This window comes from Mesocricetus auratus, unplaced genomic scaffold (genome assembly GCF_017639785.1).
Source record: "Mesocricetus auratus isolate SY011 unplaced genomic scaffold, BCM_Maur_2.0 Super-Scaffold_100014, whole genome shotgun sequence".
NCBI classification, from domain to species: domain Eukaryota; kingdom Metazoa; phylum Chordata; class Mammalia; order Rodentia; family Cricetidae; genus Mesocricetus; species Mesocricetus auratus.
Genome location: NW_024429197.1, coordinates 43,502,227 through 43,515,137, shown reverse-complemented (window position 1 = coordinate 43,515,137; position 12,911 = coordinate 43,502,227). Strand labels below are relative to the sequence as shown.

The following is a 12,911-nucleotide window of genomic DNA, read 5'->3' as shown; positions in this document are numbered from 1 at the left end:
TTTCTCAGTTTACTGGTTCTCCACACAGGTCTGGTTTCACAGCATACCTCATGGATTTCCCAGCTGCCATCTGGAAATGTCTTCAACCATAGTCTTAGTTACCATTGCAAACTCAGGATAATGATCATCACAGAGGGTTGTTTTGCAGATTAGATGAGATGATGCGTGTGAAATGAGTAGCACAGTAGGTGATACATAGACACATCAAATACCTGTCACTAGCAAGATATGTAGTTCTATAGTCATTTCACTGCTCGATTAATATGTGAGAGTGGCTGGCACATATCACGCCTGGGTCTCAGTAGTGTTGCACTGTTAGTATCCTAAGTGTTCATGCTGATTTCTCCACATTGAACCCTGGGAGCCATGCTTATTAGTTTTGGTCAAGTTGACACAATCTAGAGTCTCTTGGGAAGTGGGAACCTCAACTGAGGCAATACTTCCATCAGACTGGCCTGTAGGTATGTCTGCATGGCATTTCTTGATTGTTGATGGATGTGGGTGAGCCTAGCTCACTATGGGCAATGCCACCCCTGGGCAGGTAAATTGGAAGGCATGAGAAAAGTAGATGAGCAAGCATTGGAGAGCAGGTCAGTAAGCAGCATTCCCTCATCGTTCCTGCCCCTGCTCCCTTTGACTGCTTGCCCTGACTTACCTGAATGATTGACTGTAATCAGCACATGTAAGCCAAGCACATCCTTTCCTTCCCCAGGTTGCTTTTGGACATAGTGTTTGTCATGGCACCAGAAAGCAAAGAAGAGCCGGAGATATCAGAGATAGTGAAAGAAAGAAGGCTTGCCCATCTATACATTGTGCCATGGATTCATAGAAGCCAGGAAGAAAGGAAGGGACAGCTAGCTACCCTGGTGTACATCAGGGAGAGTTAGCCTATGAAGGATATAGACTCCTTTTCCAATTGGCTTATACTTGCTCTTCATGTCTCCTCTGGATCAGCCAGGAACAAGGGATTAGGTGTGCCACACTGTGCATTGTCTCCTAGTTAAAACATGATGGATTTCAGTCAGTGTCTCTGTGCTCTTTAGGTAAGGCATTGGTATCCCGTTATACAGAAGTAGACCCTGAAGCCAGGGAGGTAAATGAATAGACTGTATCTCCTCCTGCAACATGAGTCAGCACTCCCATTCAGAACTCATGTGCATTCATCTCTACCAAACCAAGCAACAGAATGAGAAAAATACCCTGAAATGAGCTCATTTTAATTCAGTTGACTGAAAAAAAAACCCCTAAAACTAGAAGGATATAAATGCTCTTCTGTAACTGTCAAATATTTGACCACATGTGAGGGTATCTATGAGTAGGACAAAGCATCATTTAAGTCCTATTTCATAGACTCAATTCTCACCAAGAGGGCTGGGAAAGGGAGGGCAGAAGTTGCAAGAGAATGAATGGTAATGTAATTGACTGACAGATCTCAACCAGTTTTAATGATAAATTAAAAAATATTACTCATGTTTGTGGTATGTTCATGAATGTGAGTTGGTGCATATGATGACTTCTGACCCTGGGGTTGTGGTCAAGGAAGACACTGCTGGAATGACAATGAAAGGCTTGGAGAGTAGGGACCTCACAGCCTTGCTCTGTATCTTCGCTTTAAATTAAGTTCATTAATTCATTTTACATTTGCTTATTTATTAATGTATATGTACGTGTGTGTGGGAGGGAGGTACTGGTGTGTGGAGGTCTGAAGACAACATGCAGGAGTTGATTTGACACATCTACTGTGTGGGTTCTGAGGATCGAACTCAGATTGTCAGGGTTGGTGGCAAGTGCCTTTACCCACCAAGTCACGTCCTCCACTCCCGCTTTGTTCATTCTTCACACAGGAATCACTGTTGACATTGTGTGGTGCTTTGCCTAGGAATCCACCATTGTTCCTTTGAAGCAGAAAGAAAAGAAGACATGTCTTTCCATATTTCTCTCATGTCTTCTAGGGGATTCCTATCGAAACGTTATCATGTGGATGGACCATCGCGCAGTCAGCCAGGTTCACAGGATCAACAAGACCAAGCATGGTGTCCTTCAGTATGTGGGTGGTGTGATGTCCGTGGAGATGCAGGCCCCAAAGCTCCTCTGGTTGAAGGAGGTGAGTGTGTATGTGAAGGAAGGGCATGAACGGTCATAGAGACACTCCTTCCTTGTGGACTAAGAGTGCCCTGTCAGGTCTGCAGGGTTTGATTTTCCCTGGACAGTCTGGAGAGGCTGAACCCATCTTCTTGTTCAGGCTGCAGTTAATCTTTTTTTTTTTTTCATACACAGGTGTCAGGCACTATGGTGTCCTACATAGTACCTTCTTGAGCCCTATCACCCTGTGCAAGACTGTTTTCCTAGTTTTGAGATAGAGCTTTCCTTTATAGCCCAGTTTCATCTCAAGGTCAAGATCCTGCCTCCACTTTCTGAGTGCTAGGATTACAGGCATGCATTATCATACCCAAGTGGTTTTCTTTTTCCTATTGTGCAATGTCTCTTTTCTGTAGATTGGAAAACTTAAGTTCATTAAGAGGAACCACATCTCCACAAGTGGTGCAATAAATATGTAAGAGAGTCAGGATTTGAACCTGAGACCACTTGACTCCAAAACCAATTCTTTTAATATACTGTGTTCTGCCGAAGTTCAGAGAGGTTAATTGCCATTCCAATTAGAAAGTAGCAGGGCTGGGATTTAAGTCCAGTTCTTTTGACCAGATTCTTCTTTGTCTACACACTCTTAGCCCCATATTATTCATCTTTGGCCTTGTTGACATTCAAGATATCTCTTTCTCATTTTACCTGCCCTTGAGTTTCCCTGCCGTTGAGTGATACGGTGATCTTGGTCAAAGCTCTGGGAGGTGGTTTCCATTTCCAGATGTTAGCACTCCTTTATGAAGTGTGGAAAATGGTGATGTCAGCTTAATGGCTCCCATCAGAGATGGATGGGTGAGAAAGTTCACCTCCTCTGGGAACCTCTGACTTAAAACCCCTAGGTGGTCTGCTGCACAGAGAATCTATCAACTGAGCAAGAGTTGGTGTGATTCATTACTGGCTCTGGAGTTCCAGGTGGTATGAGTCATCAGTTATTCAGATTGTATATAGAGGTGGGTAGAGTAGGGGATTTGTGATGGAGCCCCAGCTTTGTGAACGCGGAATAGGCAGTGAGGCAGCAAGGGGCCACATTTATCAAAGCAGGTCTGGCTTGCTCTCTCTCTTGTCAATTTAAATCTGCAGAAAGCTGTGCCTGGTGGCTGAGTTTGAAAATGGTCTCTCTCGGGAGTCAAGGATTTTTTTGAGAATTCAATTGTGCCTTTGCCTTCAATAATTGCATGCTTTTGGCAAATAATTCTTATCCCAGGACTTCCCTTTTTTCTTCTATGCAGTGAGGGAATTGCATCAGTTCAATTTTAAGACATAACCCACGTGAGCTGGAACACACATCAGAAAACAGAGCTGCTGTGCACTGCCACACACTGTGGGTTTCATAGGCACCAGTTACCTTAGTCCTAGTAAGTTCTGCCTGTTGTTAGCATGTGACACTGAGAGAAGACATCTAAGTTTCCAAGCACATGATTCATCCAGGATTTAAAAACTGTTACCATGCTCCAAATTCTAGCTCATTCTGGCAGGTACTAAAAGTGCTCCTTGAAGTTTGTCACTTGGGATGGGACTGGGAACAAGGGTGATAGTGTTATTTAATATTACCTAACCTTAACTTCAAGACAAGGAAAGTGTTGAATGCATTCCCCTTGTGTTCATATAGAAGATGAGTTATGTTGAGTTTAGCTCAGTGTACTGGGAACATCGTCCTGTTGTCACAGGAGACTGATAACTGTCCGGAGAGTTGCATCTGCACATCTCGGGGACTTCACCATCTTGCTCTTGAGATCAGTCTTCAGTAAGTAAAGCTGACAGAAATTGCAATTTCTAGATGATAGAACAGTGTTTGCAACTTCCTAAGAACATCTATGTACTTATTCTTTATGTTTCATTTTGCCAGTTTATGCCTCATCAGGCAACCTGGTGGTCCCCAGGATTCAGGCTCACAATGTTGATACCAAACTCATTGTGAACACTAGATTGACATCTGGACTCAAGCAGTCCTTCTGCCTTAGATTCCTGAGTAAGCTGTAGCTAAAGGCATGTACTGCTATGACTGAGTATTATTTTTAAAAATATAATTTCCTTTTAAAATTTTTGATGATAGGTCAAAACATTGCTTTTGTGCTTATTCATGTATCTGAAAGTAAACCTAACATTGACAAGGTATTTTATTTTTCCTTTGTCATGTTAGCATGCATAAGAATTCTTGCTGAGCATCCTTTTGGTGTTAACATGATTGCATTTAGAGTTCATGGGACTTTTAAAACCAACTTTAGCATCTCCTTGAAGGTCTCCTTATAGCACTTCTGAAACGTTCACGTGTAACCAAATCACCGGAGGTCTTGTTAAACCACACATTCTGTTCTGGTAGCCCTGGGGCAGGGACTACGAATTGGAAAGTTTCATTTCTATCATATTGTTGGGTGATGCAGATGCTGCTGGCCTGAGAATTCATTAAATGTCTGTCAATTTTGTGCTTGGCTCTTTTACTATGAAGGAAAGCATGCACTTATGGGGAATCAGGAAAGGGTCGTTTTTCGACTCATTGGTAGTAGATGATGTTAGCAATGTTAGATAGCTTTAGCAGAATTGACCAAATACATGTTCACATAAGAATATGAGATTTTTGTGCTCTTAAGTCCATTAAATTGTCATTTGTCTACTCATTAAATAACTTATTACTATTATTTTATTTGTGTAGTTGTGTGTGGGTACACCATCCATAGACATATTATGGAGGTCAGGGGACAACTTTTGTAAGTTAGTGCTTGCCTTCTGTCATGTGGGTCCCAGGGATCAAACTCAGACAGTTAGGCTTGTCAGCAAATGCCTTTACCCATTTACCATCTCACTAGGTCATTTCTATATTCTTGTGTTAATCCTACATTTCTGAGTCCTGACTTAGTTCCTTCTATAAGTCAGCAATTGCTGGAGAGATACTCAGAAGTAAGCCTTAACCAACGTAAGTAGAAAGTCCAAGGTATATAGTAAGTGGAGTTTGGGGGAGTCAGGTGGATGGAAACAGAGTCATTTGATGACAACATTCCAAGCACAGTGATATTGGGACATGAATAATATTCTAGGAGATAAAGTTTTCTTTCTGGAGGCAGGTCATTTGGCATGAGCCTCAGGGAACAAGTGGAAGCTTTGTCTAGTAGTTAAAACAGGAAGGATTTCCTAGACATATCCTATGGTGTAATTTCGGTATGGCATATAAGTCACAAGGAAGAGACGGGACTTTAGAGAGAATAGACAAGGTTAGGTAAGTAGCTAGCTAAGGGCTTACCTTGGTGATACAGTTTAGTTGATGGTTATGAAATTAGAGAGGGAATGTCTTAGATAACTTCATCAGGGATACAAAGATTGGAATAGGGCAAGGAAATGTGTTTCTTACCCACCATGAAAGCCTCTAGTGGCTTTATTCCTAGGATAAACAAGACCACATGTACCTTGGCCCAGAAGATAGTATGTGATGTCATTTACGTCCTTGCTTATATTAATTCATACACAGGGATCCAGTCAGAGTTCTTCAACACAGCCTGCACCTCAGTCTTGGCTGGGGAATGGCAGATTGTACTCTCCTTTCAAATGCTTGCCCATTTGACTTGTTAATGGGGGACTTGGGAGCTAGGAAAGGGTTTCACGCCTTCAACTGTTGAGGAATATTCAAAAGAATCATCAGATAAAAGGAAAAGTGCCATTTGAATTTTTTATAGGCCCAGGCAGCCAAGATTTTCCAATTGGCCTCAATGATTCTCTGATCTTAATGAAGGCCAACTATAAGTTAAGTTCTGCCATCTTGGAGCAGCTGGGGTTACCTATGTGTATTAATGTGAAGTATTACAGGGTACCAAGATGTACGCTACAGGAGGTCAGGATAGGTAACAGCTGATGCTGACATGCATCCTCACAGCTCCATGTTAATGTGACAGAGTAGCTTGACTTTCTAGGACACCTGGAGAGTCTGCAGTCTGACTTTTCAGTCACTTCCTTTTCCTGCCATTGTCCCCAGAGAATGAAGCAAATTATTCAGCCCTCCAACCTCCATCCAACCCCCTACTTCTGTTTGCTCCAGGATGTACTGAGAAATCATTGTGGGTCTCTACTTGGGACCTAATTAGACCTAGTTAGTTCTCATGCACCATTCCTGGCCCCTGTAGAGTCCTGTGAGGGAAGTAACAGTTGAATGTATTACAGTAGAAACTATTGAGAAAAAACTTTACTGGGCATCAGAAAGATGTTACTTCCTAATTCTAGTTTAGTGGTTCTCAACCTTCCTAATGCTGTGACCCTTTAATGCAGTTCCTCATGTTGCGGTGACCCCCAACCCTAAAATTATTTTCATTGCTACGTCATAGCTGTAATTTTACTACTATTATGAATCATAATGTAAATATCTGTGTTTTCTGATGGTCTTAGGGGACCTCTGTGAAAGGGGCTTCTGACCTCCAAAGGGGTTGTGACCCATAGGTTGAGAACCACTGATCTAGTCCTTTCTTGTCAAATGAGAGGCTTGTCATCTCTTTCCCTAGCCTAATTATTCCATTTTATCTAGGTGATGTAATAAACCCTTTATCTTAATCACGAAACTTTATGAAAGATAAAAATGTTTATTTCTGGGCTGGGAAAATGGCTCAGTGGTTAAGAGCACTGACTTTTCTTTCAGAGTACCCAGGTTCAATTCCCAGCACCCACATGGCAGCTCACAACTGTCTGTAACTCCAGTTCCAAGGGACTGGACGCCCATTGCAAAACACCTTTGTAAATAAAATAAAAATAAATAAATTAAAAACTGAAAAAGTTTGCTAAAAATTTAAAAAATAGTTATTCAAAGTACCATCCTCTTTTTCCCCCTCTCTAAATGACACAATTGAAACTATTGTTAGATTAGCTTAAAATTTGCATGCAGTCCTAATTCTTCCCACTCCTGATCAAGTACCAGAGCTAATACAGACACTGAAACTTTGAGAGACACAGCACAGTTCTACAACACTGACAGCAAAACATGTCAAGGATTTGAAACCAGACTCATCGTGTTTAAATCTTTTTCCTACCACTAACCAGTTGTAGGACCCTGGAAAAGCTAAACAAGCTTCTTGAAACCTCAGAGCACTGGCCTGTGATGATACTGGCCTTGGAGAGTTACTTTAATTTAGTGGGATTCTTGGAACGTGGTTTGTGTAGAAGATATTTAAATAGTAGTTTCATTTTTCTGCTATTCTATTTATAATCTTTTTCTCTTGTAATGGGCATTTCAGCCACATGGTATCTGTGACTGAGAGAATTCTAAATACTAGAGTGTCTTCCACCTTGGAGCTGTCCTTTATGAGTTGTGAATGCTGTGGGAGGGGAATGCTTCCTGCTTAGGAGTTAAGCAAGCATGTGAGGCTGTCAGTGACAGCCAGGAAGCAGTAAAGGACCAAACTGACTGATCATCTGCTGTGTGTGATACCTGCACAAAGACAGCCAACCCCGGAGCCCAGGCCCAGTAATCAGTGTGAATCTACTTCCTGCTCTCTCCAGACTTCACCAGTAACTGCAGCCCCGAAGCTACCAATGCTTGTGATTTTATTTTCCTTGTTTTACTAGGAACCATTTTACCCCTTGTTTTACAGATAAGGAAAGTGAAGCTCAAAAGAGTTAAATGAGTTGTGTTCTCTTGACTTGTAAAGAAGCCAACAGTCTCGTTATGGCTCTGTTCACCCATATTCTTCCAAAAGTAGGCCCTGCTGCTGGGAAGTTAGTCTGATCAGAAGAGAAATAGGTCAACCAAACTGGGAGAACAGAAGCAGGAAGTAGTTGAAAACAGTTGCTAGTGAGTATACTATGGTAGTGAGATACTGTGTGTCTAGTACTCCAAGCATTTTTCACTCCTGCTAATTCTTCTAATACTTCCAACCATTTATGAAGTGAGTATCATCTCTTATGTATCAGGAAATAGGTACAGAGACTTGAAGTTTGCCCAAAGTCACTCAGATTCTTAGTGTCCTGACTGAGGCTTGAACTTTGACATTTTCTGTTCAGAATACGGGTTCACCATTTTACTCTACCATCTCCTCAGTTGTTTTCTGTCAGGCTCTTCATGCACTAGTTCAGGGAAAGATCGTGAGAAGTTGGTAGTGGACTTGTATTTTTAGTTTATCTTTAGAAAGGGTCCCTGAGCGATATGCATTGTGCTAAGATTAGGGGATCTCCAGGTAAATAAGAGAGGTGAAGTTCCTGGATAACTTCTGGAGATCTAGTTTAGAGGCAGAATAATCAAGGAGGCATATGTATGCCTTATGAAATCAGGCGAGGAGGTTAGCATGGCTGGGCCTTCTGGACTAGGCACGGAACAAGCTGTGGTGTGCTCAGAAAGGGCAGGCCAGAACATGCACAGCCTTGGAGCCCTGGGCTGAAGTTTGGACTTTATTCTAACAGTAGTGGGGTATGGTTGATTGGTTTTAAGAATGGGTGTGACACAATCTGTTTAACAACTTAGAAAAATTATTCTGGTGCAATGCTGTGCTAGGCAGATAATAAATATTTGTATGACAACGACAAAGCCTACACTAGATTGCTACATAGACAAACATTAAAATATCGAATGCTCAGACTCCTAATTACATGTCTTTGAAGGAATTATTCACACAGAAAATGGACTAGTTGTAGGAAAAGCAAGCAGAGCTAGTGGGGCACTGTCCTTGGTTGGATCCCTGGTTCCAGTAACAGCAGTTTCATTTTTGTTTGTTGGTAATTCCCCATAAAAAATAGCCTGGTAGCCATAGCCAGGCCTTCTGGTTGGTAACACTTGGTTATTCTACAAGGGAATTCTTTTCTTCTTGGACCTATTTCCATAAATATCACTGAGGAATTCCATGTAAGCTCCAATATTGTCATTCCTAGGCTCTAACCATCACCCCTTACTTCTTGCCCTCAAAAGTCATGCATTCATTCCCTCCTGCTTGCCGTAGCATGGTAGCCCACAGACTGAACCAGGCCCACAGACAAGTTTTGTTTGACCCACTGAATACTTGGAGAAAAGCATTTATGAGTATTTCTTTTTTTATTTTTTAAGTCTTTTTTATGTTTTTTTATTTTTAAGTCTTTTTTATATTTTTGAGTATTTCTAATACTTAGAAACTAAACAGTTTCCCATAAAAATCTAGATTTTTCTGCATATCTGGAAAAAGAAAGAAGCTGATAGTTCCAGGATCACACAACTGTGCAGGAAAATGGCTGGTCTGAGAAGGGTCTGCTCTGTTAGAGGGGCTGGCATCCTTCCTGTCACAGCAGTCCCCACCCAGACTAGTAATCATTTCCCTTTCCAACACCCCTTCCAGGCAGCTGCCTTTGAGATCCAGGCTGTGGGAATTTGTTCAAGGAATCCATCATTACTTTTCCTATAACAAATGCTGAATGCAATGGAAAGACTCTCCAGATGGTGAATTATTTGGTCATTGGCTATGATTCCATGCCAGATTCTTTTACACCTCTGGGTCTTTGCTTAGGTTTTTTCCTTCCTCCTGGCAAACATATAATACTTCTTCCCTTTACTTGAATACATATTAATTGCCCAAGACTCAGATCCACCTTCTACTGGAATCCATTCTTGACCTTCGTCATCTAGTGTTGACTAGGGCCCTTCTCTGTGTCCTGTGTGGCATCCTTTTTATTATCCCTACTCTGGAAACAACTACACTGCATTGTACCATGTGCTACCTAGTGTCTAGAGCTCCTCGGAGTAGTTCAAGGTAAGAACATAGTAAATACTTATAGACCTGGAAGTGTGGACATGTGTATTCAGTTATGTAGTTATGTGCCATTTTTTAAAATTTTTTTAAAATTTAAATTTAAATTAGAAACAAGGTTGCTTCACGTGTCAATCCCAGATCCCTCTCCCTTTACCTCCCCTCCTCTCACACCCTCCCACAACCCCCCCCAATACCCCCTTATGTCCCTCCATGGCGGTGTCCATAGTCTGTCATTTCATCCAGGGCAGGGCCTAGACCCTCTCCCAAGAGTTCAGGGTGAGAGTGCATCTTTCATTGTTGGATGGGCACCCAAAGTCCATTTGTATGCCAGGGATAAATACTGATCTACCACTACCCAAGGCCCAATAGATTACATAGGCCTCCTCACTGACACCCACATTCAGGGGGTCTTGATCAGTCCCATGTTGGCCCAGCTGTCAGTCTGGGATTCAAGAGCTAACCCCTGTCAGGTCAGCTGTTTCTGGGGCTTAAAACAGCCCTGTCTTAACCCCTTTGCTCATCAGTCCTCCCTTTCTGTCACTGGTTTCCTTGAGTTCGGCTCAGTGTTTATCTGTGGGAGTCTGTCTCTGCTTCCATCAGCCACTGGATGAAGGTCTGTTCCCCACTCTGCCCATGGGACTGTAGACTGGGACTCCCCAGATCTATGTATAAAATTCATATATGACAGAGTACATACCATGTTTCTCTTTTTGTGACTGGGTTACTTCACTCAGGATGTTTTTTTCTAGTGCCATCCATTTGCCTGCAAATTTCAGGATTCCATTGTTTTTATCTGCTGAATAGTATTCCATTGTGTAGGTGTACCACATTTTCTCTATCCACTGTTCAGTTGAGGAGCATCTAGGTTGCTTCCAAGTTCTGGCTATTACAGATAATGCTGCTATGAACATAGTGGAACAGATGTCCTTGTTGTATGAATGTGGATCTTTTGGATATATGCCTAAGAGTGGAATTGCTGGGTCTTGTGGTAGGATTATTCCCATTTTTCTGCGGAATCTCCATACTCATTTCCAAAGTGGCTGTACAGGGTGGCACTCCCACCAGCAGTAGAGGAGTGTTCCCCTTTCATCACAACCTCTCCATCATAAACTATCATTGGTGTTTTTGATTTTAGCCCTTCTGATAGGAGTAAGATGGTATCTCAGAGTTGTTTTGATTTTCATTTCCCTGATGGCTAGGGATGTTGAGCACTTTCTCAAGTGCCTCTTAACCATTTTAGATTCCTTTATTGAGAATTCTCTATATACTTCTGTAGCCCACTTTTTAATTGGATCCTTTTGTTTTTTGGAGTCTTGCTTCTTGAGTTCCTTGTAAGTTTTGGAGATCAGCCCTCTGTCAGATGTGGGATTAGTGAATACCTTTTCCCATTCTGTGGGCTGCTTTTTTGTCTTGCTCATTGTGTGTTTTGCCTTACAGAAGCTTTTCAGTTTCAGGAGGTCCAATGTAGTAATTGTTGACCTCACTGTCTCTGCTATTGGTGTTATGTTCAAGAAGCTGTTTCGTGTGCCAATTCTTTCAAGGGTACCACCCATTTTCCCTTCTAAGTGTTTCAGTTTTGCTGGATTTATGTTGATGTATTTGATCCATTTAGACTTAAGTTTTGTGCGTGGCAAGAGACATGGATCTCTCCACATTTTTCTACATGCTGGCATCCATTTATGCCAGCATGTTCATACATGTATGGGTTAATATCAGGGTGTTCAATTCTATTCCATTGGTCTACCTATTTTTGTGCCAATACCAAGTTGTTTTCAGGACTCCAACTCCATAATAGAGCTTGAAATCAGGGATGGTGATGCGTCCAGATGTTACTTTGTTGAATAAGGTTGTTTTGGCTATCCTGGGTCTTTTGTTTTTCCATACATAATTGATTATTGTTCTTTCATGGTCTTTGAAGAATTTTGTTGGTATTTTAGTGGGGATCGCATTGAATCTGTAGATTGCTTTTGGCAGGATTGCCATTTTTACTACATTGATCCTATCTATCCAAGAGCATGGGAGATCTTTCCATTTTCTGATGTCTTCTTTAATTTCTTTCTTTAAAGACTCAAATTTCTTGAGGTATAGGTCTTTCACTTGTTTAGTTAGCATTACCACAAGGTATTTTATGTTGTAAAGGGTGATGTTTGTCTAATTTCTTTCTTAGCCCTTGTATCGTCTGTATATAGTAGGGCTTCTGATTTTCTTGAGTTCATCTTATATCCTGCCACTGTGCTGAAAGTATTTATCACCTATAGGAGTTCCCTAGTAGAGCTTTTGGATCACTTATGAAAACTATGATATCATCTGCAAATAGTGAAATTTTGATCTTTTCCTTTCCAATTTGTATACCCTTGATCTCCTTTTGTTGTCATATTGCTCTAGCTAGAACTTCAAGTACAATATTGAAAAGATATGGAGAGAGTGGAAAGCATTGTCTCTTTCCTGATTTTAGCAGAATTGCGTTATGCTTCTGTCTGTTTAGTTTGCTGTTGGCTGTTGGTTTGCTGTTGGCTGTTAGTTTGCTGTATATAGCTTTTATTATGTTAGGTATGTTCCTGTTATCCCAGATCTCTCCAAGACCTTTATCATGAAGGCGTGTTGATTTTGTCAAAGGCTTTTTCGGCATCTAGTGAGATGATCATGTGATTTTTGTTTCTCAGCTTGTTTATATGGTGGATTACATTGATGGATTTTTGTATGTTGAACCATCCCTGCATCCCTGGGATGAAACCTACTTGATCGTGGTGAATGATTGTTTTGATGTGTTCTTGGATCTGATTTGCCATTATTTTATTAAGTATTTTTTCATCAATGTTCATGAGGGATATTGGTCTGAAGTTCTCTTTCTTAGTTGTGTCTTTGTGTGGCTTGGGTATAAAGTTTCTTGATGCCTCGTAGAAAGAGTTTGGCAAAGACCCTTCTGCTTCTATTGAGTGGAATACTTTGAGAAGAATTGGTATAAGCTGTTCTTTGAATTTCTGGTAGAATTCTGCACTGAAGCCATCTGGACCTGGGCTTTATTTGGCTGGGAGACTTTTAATGATTGCTTCTATTTCCATAGCATTTGTAGGTCTATTTAAATTG

At 41.3% G+C, this 12,911-nt stretch overlaps 1 protein-coding gene across 6 annotated transcripts in view; it reads left to right on the top strand.

Annotated features, from left to right (window-relative positions):
• Fggy (FGGY carbohydrate kinase domain containing) overlaps window positions 1-12,911 on the top strand; it is a 407,006-nt gene that overhangs the window by 51,899 nt on the left and 342,196 nt on the right. For 5 of the 6 annotated variants that reach the window (XM_040757148.1, XM_040757147.1, XM_040757146.1 and 2 more), the window contains exon 4: window positions 1,953-2,104. In XM_040757148.1, the coding sequence (XP_040613082.1) occupies window positions 1,953-2,104 (152 nt within the window). Of the gene's footprint in view, window positions 1-1,952; window positions 2,105-12,911 lie in introns of those variants that run through there. The other variant, XM_040757149.1, reaches the window with a different exon arrangement.